This window comes from Podarcis erhardii, assembly GCF_964252035.2.
Source record: "Podarcis erhardii genome assembly, chromosome: 6".
NCBI lineage: Eukaryota > Metazoa > Chordata > Lepidosauria > Squamata > Lacertidae > Podarcis > Podarcis erhardii.
This window is the reverse complement of record NC_138510.1, coordinates 99,723,620-99,741,116: the sequence shown is the minus strand read 5'-3', so window position 1 is coordinate 99,741,116 and position 17,497 is coordinate 99,723,620. Positions and strand designations below refer to the sequence as shown.

General features: G+C 46.1%; 1 protein-coding gene across 2 annotated transcripts in view; it reads right to left on the bottom strand.

Annotated features, from left to right (window-relative positions):
• Window positions 1–16,993, bottom strand: part of SUCO (SUN domain containing ossification factor) — a 46,685-nt gene extending 29,692 nt beyond the window's left edge. For both annotated transcript variants that reach the window (XM_081867296.1, XM_081867297.1), the window contains exons 1-7: window positions 16,843–16,993; window positions 14,940–15,048; window positions 13,480–13,584; window positions 10,475–10,620; window positions 8,976–9,116; window positions 6,889–7,033; window positions 5,032–5,143 (exon numbers count right to left, since the gene is read on the bottom strand). In XM_081867296.1, coding sequence (XP_081723422.1) covers window positions 5,032–5,143; window positions 6,889–7,033; window positions 8,976–9,116; window positions 10,475–10,620; window positions 13,480–13,584; window positions 14,940–15,048; window positions 16,843–16,910 — 826 coding nt within the window. In that variant the 5' untranslated portion in view covers window positions 16,911–16,993. The remainder of the gene's footprint in view (window positions 1–5,031; window positions 5,144–6,888; window positions 7,034–8,975; window positions 9,117–10,474; window positions 10,621–13,479; window positions 13,585–14,939; window positions 15,049–16,842) is intronic.
• Window positions 16,994–17,497: the final 504 nt, after the last annotated feature.

The window sequence follows — 17,497 nt, the reverse complement described above, 5'->3', positions numbered from 1 at the left end:
CCCAATGCAAAAATCCTGAGAATCCATGAGGCTCTGTGCTTTGTAACCACATTTTTGAGCCATTGTAGCCCCAGGCAACAGTGGGTGCGTGATTTTTTTGGTGCAGGCTGTAGCCATGGACATGCTATGTGATCTGATGGTGAATTTGGGGTGACCCAATGCAAAAATCCTGAGGATCCATGTGGATCTGTGCTTTGTAACCACGTTTTAAGTGGGGAGGGAATGAAAATCACTGAAGGGACAAGGAGCACACATGGGGTGTGTGGAGAAGGAGGCTGCTAACAATGCAGGAGAGGGGTTTAAGGGGAGGGAAGGAAAAAGACTGAAGGAACAGAGTTCCCCCTCTTCATGCTGTTGAAAAGCCAGTGAGCAGGCAGACACGCTGCGCAGCTCTTGCTTTGAAGAGAGCTGAGGAGAGTGCCAGCAGCTGCTGCCGGCTTTCCAGGGAGCCGGAAGAAGAGAGGTTCCTTTCCTTCTCCCACCTGGCCAAAAAGCCAGCAAGAGCGGCTTCTCCCGCCTGCATTCGCTCCACAAGACGCACACACAGTTCCCTTTTAGGAGGAAAAAAGTGCGGTAAGTATTAGGAATCTCTTGGGACGCAAAAAATATTTTAATCACTCAAAATGTCTAGTAAGAAGGAAGAAGGAAAGAAGGAAAAGTAATTCCTGTCTATTCCACAGATTAAGGCATTATAATCCTATACAGTTACCAGGAAGCAAGCTCCCATTAAACAGAGTGGTTCTTACTTCTGACTAAACAAAGAAGTACTCTATAAATTTCATAAATATGGCAAATAGTATGCCTTAAGTGACTCCTTTTATGTTGTTGAAGCAGTAAATAAGTTTAGGTTTGATGCGTACTCCATATATTTTTAACCCCCCCCCCCAAAAAACCAGGCAAAATTCTATGTTATACTTTCTCTTATAAATTTGACTAAAAAAACCAAATGCATTAACACAGGAAGCAGAATCCCTCTAAATCAAGACAGATAGGCTCACACAAATAATAAACCTACTGCCTTAGTTAAAGAACATAAATTCCTGGTCTATATATGAATCAGGACGTGACAGAATGGATAGTACAACTTCAGACAATGTATGGATAAACGTTTTCATTGCTTCCCTAGGTAAAAATGCTCCCACCAAGTTGGTGCTAGAAACTCAAACAGTGCTTTTTTTCTAAAAAAAAGTTTAGGGGTACAGTCATACCTTGGGCCGAAGTAGCTTCGGCTTGAGCGTTTTCGGGTTGCACTCCGCGGCGACCCGGAAGTAACGGATCATGTTACTTCCGGCTTTTGCCGCTCGCGCATATGCTCAAAATGACGTCACGCGCATGCATTTTATAGTTCAAATCGGGGGGGATAAATCAAGTAAATTAACAAAAGTACAAACGTTTACAAAATGTTTAGGGGTATCTGTACCCCTGCATCCCCCAGAAAAAAAGCACTGAACTCAGGTATGTAAGCTACCGTATTTTTCCTTCTATAGCACGCAGATTTTTTCTCCTAAAAAGGAAGGGGAAATGTCTGTGCGTGTTATTGAGCGAATGTGTGGTCCCTGGAGCCAAATGGCGCGAGGGGAGGCAAAAAAAATCAAATCGCGGGTCTCGGAGAAGGGAAACCTGAAAAGAGGAAGTGGCTGCTTTCCTGCATTCTGCCTCAGGGTCTTACTGCCCACCCACCTCTGTTTCCTTGCTGTGTTTGCTCAAGCGGAACAAAGAGCAGAGAAAGCCCCTCCCCTCCAGACAAGCAGAGGGGAAAGCAGAGTGTCGTCTGCTGAAAACATGCAGGAGGGAGAGGGAGAGAGAGAGAGAGAGAGAGCGCGCGCGCGCGCACGCGAGCTGGCTGGCTTGGGTGGGTAGGTGAGGGAAAACTTTTGCCTTCCTTTCCTCCCGCTATACCCCTCTCCTGCATTCTTAGCCAGCTGCTTCTCTGCACACCCCTCTCGTGCTCCTTGTCCGTTCTGTGTTTTTCCTTCCCTCCCCACTTAAAATGTGGTTAAAAAGCATGGATCCACATGGATCCTCAGGGTCTTTGCATTGGGTCACCCCAAATTCACCATCAGATCACATAGCATGTCCATGGCTACAGCCTTCCCCCCAAAAAATCACACACCCACTGTTGCCTGGGGCTGCAATGGTGCAAAAACGTGGTTAAAAAGCATGGATCCACATGGATCCTCAGGGTCTTTGCATTAGGTCACCCCAAATTCACCATCAGATCACATAGCATGTCCATGGCTACAGCCTTCCCCCCAAAAAATCACACACCCACTGTTGCCTGGGGCTGCAATGGTGCAAAAACGTGGTTAAAAAGCATGGATCCACATGGATCCTCAGGGTCTTTGCATTAGGTCACCCCAAATTCACCATCAGATCACATAGCATGGCCATGGCTACAGCCTGCCCCCCCAAAATCACGCACCCACTGTTGCCTGGGGCTGCAATGGTGCAAAAACGTGGTTAAAAAGCATGGATCCACATGGATCCTCAGGATCTTTGCATTGGGTCACCCCAAATTCACCATCAGAGCACATAGCATGTCCATGGCTACAGCCTGCCCCCAAAAATCATGCACCCACTGTTGCCTGGGGCTGCAATGGTGCAAAAATGTGGTTAAAAAGCATGGATGCACAGGGATTCTCAGGATTTTTGCATTGGGTCACCCCAAATTCACCATCAGATCATATGTCTGTGGCCACAGCATGAAGCACAAAAATGATACATCCACTGTTTTATTCAGAATGTTTTTTCCCTTGTTTTCCTCCTCTAAAAACGATGTGCGTGTTATGGTCAGGTGCATGTTATAGAGCCAAAAATACGGTAGGTGCCAAACAACACACTGAAATCTAGGTTGTGGTCGCCACAACAGAATGTCTGTTCACCAGGGGGTTGGACTAAATGACCCTTGGGGTCCCTTCCAATGCTACAATTCTATGGTTTCAGCTACACTGCTTGACTGTGGCTTGCTCTTACAGCAATTCACTTGTCCCAGTAGGCTAGGAGAAACACACACAGTTGAAACTGAAATGGTTACAGTGGTACCTCGGGTTACATACGCTTCAGGTTACAGACTCCGCTAACCCAGAAATATTGCTTCAGGTTAAGAACTTTGCTTCAAGTTGAGAACAGAAATTGTGCTCTGGCGGCGCAGCAGCAGCAGGAGGCCCTACTAGCTAAAGTGGTGCTTCAGGTTAAGAACAGTTTCAGGTTAAGTACGGACCTCCAGAATGAATTACGTACTTAACCCGAGGTACCACTGTATTAACTATGGACTAAGACAGAGGTTTGCCAACTGTGATCGCCAACCTAGCACCCAGAAATCTCCACATGGTCGCAGTTGGAGCCCTGCCAGTAGCAAAATGTGCATGGTTAATTTCGAACACTGCACCAAGTAGAAACTAGAAGATTAGGGAGATGAGTCAAGTGGGGTTTTAATCTCAAGCAGGTGTGCATATGAGAAAATTCACAGCAAAGTACAAAAGAGAACTAAGAATAGGTGATTCGATTACATGCACTAATGCTGGAATAGGGGATGGTGTCAAAGGCAGCACGGAGAAGGTGGGCTTGGGTCAGTGATTTGGAGAGGAAGAGAGGCAGCACCCCATGAGCCAAGGTGGCCGAGACACAGCACAGGAGCATGCCTTGCACCTGGCCTGCACACCCCACCCAGTTCAGCCTGTCCCATTAGACAGCCACAGGCTGGCTCTGCAGCCCTTCCACATGGAAAGCCCAATTTTTGTAGGCCAGAATGTCCTAGTTTTATTCAACAAAGTAAATAACTAAAGGGGGCGCCCAAATTCTTATTTCTGATATCGCAAGGTGGGAAAATGAAACAAGGGTCCTTAAAAAACAACTTAGGGAACACCTCTGTCATATCAAAAATAAAAACTGGGCACCCTTTGGTTTGTTCTTTTACGGTACAAAATACTTAATCAGTTGCATTTAGACAAGCATTTCAGCCCTTGCTTAATGGGAGATCTATCTAACAGAAACTGCTATGACTAAAGGCTGTGTTGTAAAAACAGAGCACCCCTTACATCTCCCTTCTGTAGGGCTGGGATACTTATGATGTCTTAGTGAGCTGGTTATTATGCCAGCAGACCAAGGACACAGAAGGCAAGACCACAGTTCCAGGGGGGAACTGATCTCTGCACAGCTGATTACACTACAGCCGTATGTTTATCTAGATCAGGGGTTCTCTATCTTTCTTCCCATGGACTGAAAATTACTGGCCACCCCTGACCCCAGTCACAAAATGGTGGTGAAAAAGTTCCTTAGCTCAGTGTTCCTCAAGCTAAGTACAGGACCTGGCTCAGGAAATACTGTGGCTCAGCCTCTCCATTGGAGGCAGAATTTCCTGATCCAGAGTCTCTACGTGGAAAAGACTTTTTATAAATATATTTCCCCTTGCCATGCCTCTCAAAGTATTTTACCCACCTCCTGGCATTTCTTCTCCCATTCTCCTTTCACTTGCACCTTAATCCTCCACTCACCCACAACATGCCAGTTTCCATCCTCCCTGGTCCTTTAACATTCACTTTTTCCTCCTCTCTTCCCCGCTTCACAATCTTTTATCTTGCTTTCTGATTTCCTTCCTCCCAAAGCAGAGAGGCTTTCCTTTTCCTGCTGCTTCCCAGCCACCTTCACTCAGCACACAAGGAGTGGATGGAGCTGGCACTGGTCCAGCCCAAAGGCTACAGCTGGGCTAGCAGGAAGAGGAGGCAGGTGAAGAGGCCCTGCGCAGGCTGGGACACTGCAGCCCATGGCCCCCAAGTGGTCTTGGCCCCCTGATTAAAATAGACTGATTAGAGAAACACAAGCGCTGCATCGCAAAAGGACATTTGTTAACAAAACAAAAAATACAGTTATACATAAAACCAGAGTCTCTCCCCCTTTGGGAAGGGTTTTGAAAGTTTCTTTTTAAATAAAAAAAGGGTCAGTGCTAAATACTTGATTTTTAAGGGATAAGTCTGTTCAAAGTTTTCAAGAACAACCCAACAACCTCCCCCCCCCCAATACCCCTGAACTCACTCTTTTCTTTTTCCACTTCCATAACCTGCTTTTTCCATTCATCAAAAGTGGGAATATCTCCTGGATCCTTTGGGCTTATTACAGAAGTTGGGTCAATTTCTCCTACTTTTCTCTGCAAGGTTTTCAGATATTAACAAAAAACAAGACAGGCAATAAGGCAAGCAATCAAAACAGTGTAAGGCTTCAAGAACCAAACATTAAAAGGCAAGTTATGCCCAGCAGGCTGCATGGTAAGCTGACCATTCTATTGCACAGCAGTGCTTTTACAATTTTTCTTATTGTTATTTTGCAAAACATAGCTTGCGTTTGGGGGGAATGTGATGTGGGAAATGTGCTGGTTAGAGAAAGGAATGAAATGTGTGTCCTACTATACTTTTGAGACCTTAAGGTACTCAGTAGTACTCAGACTATCATGAAGGGAATAACCCAATCACTTACAAGGTTGTAGATACCAAAACAGAGAATCTAGTATAGCCTTCCCCAGCCCGTTGCCTTCTAGATGTTCTGGATTGCAAATCCTATCAGAACCAGCTGAGATGGTCAGAGCTTATGGGAGCTGTAAGCACCAGTTTGCTGAAAGCTACTACATATTTACAGTAAGAAAGGAGTGGAGTTTTATTCTTTTCACAATGCCATTGACTTTTCTGCTTTTTCTGTTTTTCCTTTAAAATCATAAAAAGGATAAGCCATGAACTCTCAATGTTTCAGAGTGAATTTCTGTAATGCCTGCATTGTTCATCTTCAACTGAGAAGAAATATGTTGATTTAACAATGGTTTTCTATGTTCACTCAAGTTCCAAAATGCTGGGAAACTACAGTTGTTAAGGACCAACCTTTTGCAAATGTTTTATTTAGGTCGTTTTTTAAAAAATGGTATGGCATCCTATCTTGTGGTTAGTTTCAGTTTTGCCTCCACTTTGCAGCTAGGTGACTCTCCAAGGCAGAGCAGTGGAGCCAAGTTCCAGATGGGTCTGTTGACCGGAACAGTCACACAAGAACCTGTTCATGCAACTGTGGCTCTTCCTGTAAACAACCAAATCTGGAAGGAGTCTGCCCTCCAGTTCCAAGGTAGGGATGAAGATGGAACGAACCAGCTGATTCCAACAAGCATTTCAAGTTTAGTGTCTGGGGTGGTGCATTTTATCTGCTGGTCTCGGCACTGTTTTTGCTGTAGTTACTGTATTTTGAATGCGCTTTCACATGAAAGCAGGAGAGTAATGTTAAAATAAAATCAACAGTAAGGTAAAAGGACCCCTGACCATTAGGTCCAGTCGTGACCGACTCTGGGGTTGCAGTGCTCACTTCGCTTTATTGGCCGAGGGAGCCGGCGTACAGCTTCCGGGTCATGTGGCCAGCATGACGAAGCCGCTTCTGGCGAACCAGAGAAGAACACGGAAACGCCGTTTACCTTCCCGCCGAAGCGCTGCCTATTTATCTACTTGCACTTTGACGTGCTTTCAAACTGCTATGTTGGCAGGAGCAGGGACTGAGCAACGGGAGCTCACCCCGTCGAAGGGATTCGAACCGCTGACCTTCTGATCGGCAAGTCCTAGGCTCTGTGGTTTAACCCACAGCGCCACCTGCGTCCCATAAAATCAATAGTAGTGCTTGGCATTTTCCACATTTGAAATATGAGCATCATCTGCTAGTAGTCGAAAGTAAGCTGTAACAGAAGCAGCACATTAAGTACCTGCCCTTTTAAAGTAAGCACTGAGAACCAATACTGTAGAAAGTATAAAGCTGAGAAATGTCAAACCACAAAGGGAGCAAAATGTTCTTTGATATTTAGTGTGAGAGATATACATTTACTTGAACCATTTGTATCCCTACAGGGTGTTTGGGGTTATTATCACCTACCTCCCCTCTTATGTTACCCGAAGCATTCAGTGCAGATTTTGGAGTGGTCTTTTGCTCAGTTGCAGGAACTTTGGGTTCGAATTCTGATTTAGTTATCTTTCCCTTTCCATGTGAAGATATATTTTCTATATGTTGACCTACAAGGCTGAAAATACAGCAACATCAGAAACACCTAACTCAAAATATTTTTACATATCAATACATGGAATATAGACAGCACAGAATTCTCACAGAGAACCAGTCAGTTGCTGTTACAGATAGGTAGCCGTGTTGGTCTGCCATAGTCAAAACAAAACAAATTCCTTCCAGTAGCACCTTAAAGACCAACTAAGTCAGTTCTTGGTATGAGCTTTCGTGTGCATGCACACTTCTTCAGATACACGTGTGTCAGAGTCACCCGTGGTCCCAGCTCACAAGAGACCAAAGTCCACTCCAGCTTATGTACAAAAGCTTTAATTGAAGAACATTATTAGCTTTACATCCGAGCTCCGTGACTCTACGTCTGTTACGCTTAGACCGCTGAAGTACCCTCTGAGTCGGTCCCCCCTCTACACCAGTTTAAGAGGCTTGTACTGGTCCACCTCTTTCTCTCTTTCCTTTTCCGCAGGGTCTTTCTGCCCCCCTGTGTTCTCTCCCTTCGGGACTCTCCAGAGGCTGAGTCCTCTGCCGCCTCCTCCCCCCTCCTTCGGGCTTTGGGACCAGGCTCCTCCCCAGGACTCTCTTCATTTCCGCGCGCCTCCCATTTTGAACTTGGCGCGCGTACGTTGCTCCTGACCTTGCCTTCGACAGTTACACTGCCCTCGATACTACTTTCCTCCCCTTCCGGCAGGACGTTTTGCCCTGATCTCCTTCCCCTCTCTGCTTCCTGTTCTGCTCCTTCTGACACACTGGTCACTCCTCCCCCCTCACTCCGTTCCAGCGGAGCAGCCGGTCTCGCTCTCCAACTCCCACTGGGGGTTCCCCCTTCGTTTCCCTGCTCCTGACTGCTTCCCCCTCTAGCTTCCCTTGGCTTGACCAGAGGGGCTCCCTTTTGGGAGTCCTCCGATTCACTGGACGGACTCATGGACAATCTTGGGTCATTGTCATCCTCTTCCTCGTCACTCTGGAATCCTTCCCCCTCACTCTCTGTCTCCTCCCTCATCTGCGCCTCTCTCCCTGAACCCCTGACAACGTGTATCTGAAGATACTGTGTATCTGAAGAAGCTCAGTCAGTTGCTATTGAACTTGATAAAATAAGTGTTTTAGTGAAGAGCAGCAATATTCCAAGTATGGTCTCAACTGTGAAAAAAGTCTGTCCTCCAACACGGACAGGCAATGCAAGCCAGAGGAAACCTGCTTAGCCAAGGATGCTGGTAAAAACTTTTGCTTCTTTTTCAGCTTCTTCTGTAAAGTGACATGTGGTATTTCAAGTACAGGAATACTGCCCTCATTAACCTTATTGAAGGGGCAGAAAAAGAAAATCAAACCTGCGAGGTCAGGCAATAAAAAGCTCTTCTGAGTGACTGACTTTGATTATCTAGAAATACATTGCTAGTCAAGGATAGTGTTAGATTATTTACTTGAGCATATACTGGGGGGGGGGTGGTCTTTAAGGACTAGGTTTGTTTTTATTTTTTATCTATTACTATCTGTTAGTCACAGGGCCGGATTTAGGTTTGATGAGGCCCTCAGCTACTGAAGGTAATGGGGCCCTTTATATGTCCAGCTGTCCTTTGTCAACAACAAATTGTTGCTGTTTTTTTGTGTTGAATATATGCTATATGGTAATTTACGGACCTAATAGGTATCTAAAGCCATTTGCACATAACAAAATATGTATTTTATCAAAGTAATTGTTGAACTGAAATACAATTAAGAATTATATAAATAGTGAGATAATTACTATTACATCCAGGGGTTTTTTCCCCTTTAAATTTTTTGGGGGCCCCCAAGAGAGTGGGGCCCTAAGCTAGAGCTTGCTTAGCTTACACGTAAATCCGCCACTGGTTGGTCACCTTGCATCTCTTTCAATAGACATGAAAATTAAAAGAAGAAGAAGAATGAAAATCAATGGAACAGCCTATGGCAGCAGTTATTTTAATACTCACCCCTCTGGAGAAGTATCAAGAGACGAAGAGTCACCCTGAGGCTGGCCCTCAAGTGCCCCACCCAGGTCACAGTCAGGCTCTGGCTGCTCGGCTTCAGCAGAGCTAGCTACAGGGATATCAGCACTGGAGTTTTCTATTGCACTGAAGGAAAAGAAAACAAACATGCTTTTTACTTCTATGAAATAACTAATACTTTTGCTGGAATTTCTAATACCTTGACACATCAAAGCACCCTTGTATTAAAGCAGTTGCCTGGTAACCACAGAAGACAAAGAACTGCATATAGCCCAATATATGAAACGAGGCAGTGAGGGAACATCTTTTATACGTTTTTACATTTTTGCATATATTTGTATATACTGCCTTGAGTCCCAGTCTGTGAGAAAGGAGGGATAATAATATTAATAAATAATGCAACCAACCCCCAATTAGTCTGTTGAGAGGGAGAGTACTCTTCTACTCAAATGACTTATTCTATTATTTCTTGCAGAAAGTGTGCAATTGTAGGGAATTTGTTTAGGGAAGCTTTTAATGTTTAATAGGTTATTGTATTTTAGTGTTCTGTTGGAAGCCGCCCAGAGTGGGTGGGGTATAAATAAATTATTATTATTATTATTATTATTATTATTATTATTATTATTATTATTTCACTGGCATTATTAGAAATGTCAATAGTGAATCTTTAGCTATGGAGCAATACTACCCCTGTCAATATAATTCAACTTAAAACAAATGCAGTTTCCTAACTTTAATGTGGTATCAGTTGCTGCCATGAATGAATCAAGTCAGAGAGTCAACAGTTGATAACCTCGTGTAGTTTTCTTAAAGTGCATATATATAATGCATAATGCAGTGTGTTGGCTACCTATGTCAGGCTTCGAGGAATAGGATCCCTCCCCTGGTGGCAGTAAATAAGCAGATCAAATGAAAGGAGCATTCTTACCATTTGTTTCTTTATTAATCACAGCGAGAGACAAAGGAATGCATATCTCTCTAGGAATGGCATTGCTCCCAGTAAAGGTTCACCCCCTCCGTACCCATTAATCTACATCACTCCTACGTCGGGTAATCTGAGCTTGTTGCCACTGTGCTTTCTGTTCTATCATTCTCAAAGCCCGTCTAGTCTTAGGCAAAGAGGGGTCAGGAATGCTTTCTAAAGACAGTGAATCTGCCAGCTGTCTCTCTCCTGGTATTTCCTCTTCTAGCTGTTCCTCACCCAGTATTTCCCAGCTTTCCCCCTCAGCACTATGCCCCTCTGCAAACCACTGCTCTAAATCAATGGGAAGGTTCGGGGGGGGGGGGCTGCCACCATTTCTCAATCCAGTCCCTGACAATATCTTACAGGTTCACACTTCTTTCAGTTTCTGTTTAGAACAGATGAAAGGTTAATTTTTTTAATAGAAAAATTATAAACTGCTTGATCAGAAAGTATCTCCAGCAGGTGAAATGCCTCTTGATGTAATACTATGCAGAAATGGCCAAAAAATGGAATGGCTTACTTGGGCTGAGAGACTGGTGAGATCTCCGAGGTAGATATGCTGAAAGTACTATCAGGGATATCAGCTACACTAAAAGAACCTTCATTGGAATCCACTGAAGACTGTGCCTCAACTTCAGGTGTCCTCAATTCCTCCATCTCCATGTTCTGTTCAAAAATGTCGATATACACTTTAGAATCAGTTCCAACATCTGCCCAATTTGCAGAATTTATTTTAACTACTCAAAGCACAAAAAGAATAGTGAAGCCTACAAGGCTGCTATTTCACAGGGTAAGCCAAACACAAGCAAGCTGGGACAAGTAAAAACTAACCTTTGAGCCTTAATACAATTCACCATGATAGTCAAGTGGTTCATCTTACTAAAACTACATATATGAAATGCTGCTATCAGGATCTATTTGTTGGGACGGGGGCAGCCCTCAACTGCATCAGCCTAGCAAATACTTAAGGTTCCTTGTGGAAAATTCAAGTGCTTCTTATTCTCATAGTGCCAGTACACTTGGCAGCGCAGTCCACAAGGAAACTATTGTGCAAAGGAAATGAGCATTCATAAAATCTTTACATCCCATCTAGAAATCTGCATTTTCCCTAACTAATTTTACACTTGGACTGCAAGCAGATTAAAGACATTTGAAGCCATCAATTTACATGTGACAGAAAAGCGACTTCTTCATATTGCCAGTAAGGGTTTTTTTTTTTTAATAGCATCAGTATCGCTTGCCTGTGACCATAGGTCTTTCAACTGTCATTGCTCACAGGTTCTGAAACCTGCATAGAGCAATGTTCAGAACCTCCTAGAGGTGGGTGAGAGGATTACCCCCCGTCCTCCAGGAGGGGTGTGGCCCCTGCCTATTGACTCGGTTGCTAATAAGACTGCTGTAGCAGGTAAGAAGAAAGCTAGAGAAAGAGAAAAGCAGCTCAGAGGATACAAGGACTGTGGGGAAGGAGGACCACTTAAGCTACAGGAGAGCAGCCTACCTTTCTTCTCCAAGGTCCCTGTGCAGGAACACGTAAGGGAGAAGAGCAAGTTCTCCTGCTGAGAGCCAGGGCAACTGGCTTAGGGAACCAGAGAGCTCAGGCAGTCCAAAGGAGGCACCTGTTCACACCCAAACATCCTGTGCCCGGTGCTAAACAAAGGCAGCCCTGCAGCTCAGCAACCGTACTGCACTTAGTACTCTCAGCAAGAATAAAAATCATGTTATAATTTATACCCCACCCATCTGGCTGGGTTCCCCAGTCACTCCTTGAGAAAAGCCTCTATACAACGACTGCCCTAAACAGGATTAGCAGCCAAACCAGCTCTACCTAGTTCAATGGTGGAAAAGACCCACTGCACAAATGTTGCTGATGCTGACCTTCACTTGAGGGCTCTCCCAGCAGAGAGGTGCCAGGGTTGGAGCTGAGCAGCCAGAGACCACAATGGCCCGTTGGTCAAAGGGCTTTGCTGGTATTTATTGTTTAATTCCTTTTTAAACCTCTGTGAGGGCACTCATTTGATATACCCATTTTATGAAATAAATAACAGGGTGAAAACAGTATACAGTGGTACCTCAGATTAAATACTTAATTCATTCCGGAGGTCCATACTTAACCTGAAACACCACTTTAGCTAATGGGGGCCTCCTGCTGCTGCCGCGCTGCCGGAGCCCGATTTCTGTTCTTATCCTGAAGCAAAGTTCTTAACCTGAAGTCCTATTTCTGGGTTAGCGGGGTCTGTAACCTGAAGCGTATGTAACCTGTATGTAACCACTGTAGCTTCCACAGAGGTGGTACCCGAAAGGAAGATAAAAGGCTAAATAAATCCTTCAAACCCTTCAACCGATAGGAGCAAAACAACACAACCTTTAAACTATATGATGATATCAGCCTCCTTCTCTCCTCCCACAGTGGCAGCTCCTTCACACCCGACACTCAGACAGGCTCTCTGAGGTGCAGATTTACTCCAGAATAAAAACCTTTCACACACACCCCATGGCTCCCTCTCTCCTTTGCTCCCTCTTGTAGAGAAGCACAAACACAGCTGAGCCACAGAGACACACACACCCCAGTCTCTTCAGCACCCCAACCCCACAACATTCCCTCCAGCCTCTCTCCCCTCATCCCTGGTGGTGGAAAGGACCCTGTGTTGGTCTTCCCCTCCCCCCATGCAATGGGGGGGTGGGAAGGGGAGAGGGGAGAGAGAGTGGGAGGGAGGGAGAAGTCAAAAAATGTAAAGGACCCCTGGACGGTTAAGTCCAGTCAAAGGTGACTATGGAGCTGAGGTGCTCATCTCACTTTTTAGGCCAAAGGAGTCGGCATTTGACCACAGACAGCTTTTCCAGGTCATGTGGCCAGCATTACTAAACAGCTTCTGCCGCAACGGAACACTGTGATGAGTGCCAGAGTGCACGAAAACGCCGTTTACCTTCCTGCCACAGCGGGACTTATTTATCTACTTGCACTGGTATGCTTCCAAATTGCTAGGTTGGCAGGAGCTGGGACAGAGCAACAGGAGCTCACCCCATCACATGGATTCAAGTCACCGACCTTCCGATCAGCAAGCCCAAGGGGCTCAGTGGTTTAGACCACACATGTGAGGCACTTTTCCAATAGCTACCTAGGGGAAAGTTCCCCCCAAATCCCATCCTCCCTCGCTCTATCTCACAGCAGCAGATGAAGGAGAGAAGGAAGCCCAGCTAAAGCAAAACAGGTAGGGCAGGCACAGCCACATGGAGGAGGGGAAGCATCTCGAGTCATGCAGGGAGGCATTCAACTCCTGTGACTGCAGTGCCTACCAGCTGACCCACACAGCAGAGCAAGCAGTGGCAGATCACTCAGGCAGCAGGCAGAAAATTTTATCAGACACAGCACAGCGCGACAAGACTTCTGAAACTGCTTGCCAACGGACCATTCCCTATAGCGGAACATGTCTAGTGCCAGGAGAGTTTCAAGCGCTGCTATGACCGCTCCAAAGCTCAGAGGCATGGATCATGGCTGAAAGAATAGGCATATCTCCAAAGACTTGCCTCTTTTTGCTTTGTGCAGTCAACTAAACATTCTTCAGGATGGGTGTTTATACTGGAGTCAATGTGTTCCAAAGACAATGTTCCAATGGATCCATGGGTCTCCTCCTAGTGGAAAGATACAGAAATATATGTAGATAGATGCAGCTGCCAAGCTTTGCTGGGAAACTTCGGCTCTGAGGAGGTACTTTTAATCCTAAAAGACATTTTTTAGTCTAATCTTTCACCATTTTGCATGCACCAAAATGTGATCTAGAGAGTGTCTTCAATTGTTTAAGACCTTACAATGACTGACATTTAGCAAACACAAAGAGACCTCTGGCATCTTAAAAAACAAAAACATTATGGCCAAAGTTGATGCAGACTGATGCCATAGGCCAGGGGTCAGCAACCTTTTTCAGCAGGGGGCCGGTCCACTGTTCCTCAGACCTTGTGGGGGGGTCGGACTATATTTTGGAATAAAATATGAACGAGTTCCTATGCCCCACAAATAACCCAGAGATGCATTTTAAATAAAAACACATATTCCACTCATGTAAAAACACCAGGCAGGCCCCACAAATAACCCAGAGATGCACATTCTACTCATGTGAAAATACGCTGATTCCCGGACCATCCGCGGGCCAGATTTAGAAGGCAATTGGGCCGGATCCTTCCCCCAGGCCTTAGTTTGCCTACCCATGCAATAGGCAGTGTTTCTCAAACTTGGGTCCCCAGCTGTTGTTGGGAGTACAACTCCCATCAGGGAATTGTAGTCCAGCAACAGCTGGAGACCCAAGTTTGAGAAACACTGTCATAGGGTGACATCTAATGGAGTTAGCTGGCCTACAGGGTTATTCCTGCTGCATGAGGAGGACTTCCCTTCCTCTTCTACCCCATTCAGTTCCTACCAAATTCACTCTGGAGAGTCCAATCGCATGACATTGGATAGCGTACATAATATATGTAATTAAAATAGTTATTCTTCAAGGGGCCACGAGGCCTGTTGCAACAAAAACAATCAAGGCCACCCTTGCGTAAATCTTTAACAATGGCTGCATCCCAAGCAGCACCTGCAGAAGCAGAATTCCCAGCCGCCCGCTATGGTGACATCAAATCCATTCTGAGAGATGCTCCAAAGGCCTCGCCTGGGGGATTGTCGGATTTTATCTTCTCAGATACACGTGGCAAAGATCCTGCTGTCACCACCAGAAGAGGCTTTTGGGAGGGCCATTTCACAGAAGCTGCTTTGGATGTAACTCAAGAGAGATGGCCAAGGAACCTTAAGCTTTGTTTTAGGTTTCAATAATTTAGGTTCTATGATGTATAGAAAAAGAAAGCCATTCTGAGTTGTTGTTTCAAATTTAAACATTTCCTCTCAATTTAAAGCAGCCTTTAAATAATCCTGCAAGGACGACATTTTTCATGTCATATTCTGCATGCAAGTCCCCAATAAAGCTGTTCAGTTTCTTCCAGGAAGTTACCTTTTCCTGGATGTTCTTGTCCATGTTTGCCAAGGGACAGTTCTCATTTGGTAAATGCAAAGAGCCAGAGGAAGGACTCTCTTTACAAAAGACATGCCAGCTGGGTAATCTGTTAAAAGAACAAAACCACACTTAGAGAGACAGATACAGTTACATCATAGCTGATGCCATGAGAGGGCGAGGCAAGGATGATGAAATATGCCCTGACCCGCAAAAAAAAAAAAAGTTACCTACTCAACTCCTGTTTTGCCCCAAAAGGGCATTGGATGCGCCCTCACAAAGACAGCCTGAAAAGTGAGGGGTCAGAGCATGAGCATTCCTGGAGAATGGCCTGCATGCGAGGACGAGACAAGCAAATGTTGTACTAATCTTCAAAATGGTGAAAGAGGAAGACCCAAAAAACCTAAATACTGGATAGTCTAACTCTGACATAGAAGAATAAACTAGAACATATTATAAACGAGTCAATCTGCAAATATCTTTATAATACAGTGATTTGTAGGAGTTAGCAGGGATTTGTGAAGAATAAATCCTGCCAGACTCCAAGCTTAAAGAATTGCTGCCAGAATACATGCTTAAATCAAGTTGGAAGGGACCCCGAGGGTCATCTAGTCCAGCCCCCTGCAATGCAGGAATCTCAACTAAAGCATCTATGACATATGGCTACCCAACCTCTGCTTAAAAACCTCCAATGAAAGTTGTCACTTCCCAAGGGAGACTGTTCCACTGTCGAAGAAGCTCTTACTGTCAGAAAGTTCTTCCTAATATTTAGTCACAAACTCCTTTATTGTAACTTGAATCCATGGGTATTAAGTCTCACCCTCCAGGCGAAAACATTCCTCTTCAACAAGGCCCTTTTAAATGTTTGTGGGAGGAGGGGATTGTTGGTTTATGGGCTTTTTGTTGTTCTTTTTATTATGTATTTTGTGTTTTTATCTTGTATTTTTATGTTGTGAACTGCCCTGAGATCCATGGATGAAGGGTGGTATACAAATGTAATTAATTAATCAGTTATTCATAAATAATGAAAGGATTAAGCCCCCAAATATCTGCTGAATAAGCTGCTTATCTGGAAGCAAAGGGGGATTCAGATTGGCGCAAGTCATAATGCATCATAAGAATACATACTTGTATCCAGCCTTGCCAATAAAATAAATATACACCAGCCTACAAACATACTGTTAGTGCATATGGTTGTATGTACCTAAGTGTCACAGAACAGCTTTTGTAGCATATCTGGCTTGCTACTCTCCTCCTGAAGATGGAGATCTGTGACTTCATGTTGAAGCTCCACTTATTTCCATCAGAAATTGCCAGTGTTGTGCTTTAGCTACATCTTTGCTCTGCTTTCAAAGCACTCTTACATGCCCGTGGGAGAAAACACATTGATAACAAAGAATAGCACGTTATTTTTCAACTGGTTTTGTAAATTTATCAGACACAAGGCCCATTTCCCCCTCTGACTTTTCTTGTTTAGAATGGTAGTTTAACTAGTTTAAATCTATTGCAGGAACGGAGTCCCTCGACAGAGAGCACAATCCTACATGCTAGTTGTTCACTGCATTTACAGGGTTATTATGCCAAGCACAGGTTAACAGCCCCAAAGAAAAAAAGCCCCCCAGATGTACCGCAGGGAAGCCTCCCAGGCGGAAGAACTGGGGAGCAGCAGCTCCAGGGAGTGCAGGGGCACAGCATCCCTGCTGCGGAGCCCTAAGAAGCCCAGGCCCTGGCTGAGCTCGGGGCTCTTCTGCTCCCCCCGCCAGGAACTCTTTCCCCGACTCCAGGAGCGAACCACGACGGGAAGCCCGCCAGCGGCGGAGGCGGAGCAGGAGGAGGCCCGCCTCGCCCTCGCCTGGGAGCCCTGGCCGGGACCCCCCCCCGGGTCCCCCGTCCCCCGACTCACCCGGCCAGGCAGCCCAGCAGGAAGCAGGAGGAAGCCAGGAGCAGCAGCCGGCGGGGAGGCTCCTTCATGGTCTCCGCCGTCTGCCAAGGGGGGCCCGCGGCCGGCGGCGCATCCTCCCCAGGGCCCGGGCGGAGAGGGGCGGGCGGAGAGGGGCGGGCGAGGGGTCCGGCAGCCGCGTCCGCCGCCCGCGAGGGATCCGCGACGCGCTGAGCTGGAATGGGACGCGTCACCGCCAGGGGAGCGGGGCGGGGGGAGGCAGAGCCGCGCCTGCGCACCAGGCCGCTTCCCCTCCGTCTCCAAAGACAAGGGCCCAGAGAGGCCGCCGCCAGCCAATCGACAGCGCCCTTTTCTCCAAGGCGGCCGCTGATTGGGCAGTTTTCCCTTTCCCCTCTCCGCCCGCGGACGGGCCATGGCGGGGAGGGATAGGCGTCTTGCGGGAACGCCGGAGCGCTCGCGGTTCGCTCTGAAACTGCCCCGGATGTTGCAGGCGGGGTGGGGATGGGGGTGTAGTAGCCAAGGCGCTGCTTTTCTTAAGAGAACTTACGCGCCGTGAGCACGAACCGACAAGAGCCTTAAATCGCTTTCGTCGATCAGGCATTCTCTTCGGCAGCTTGCAGCAAAGGCCGCGCGGGGGCAGGGGCTTTTTATAGTCTTC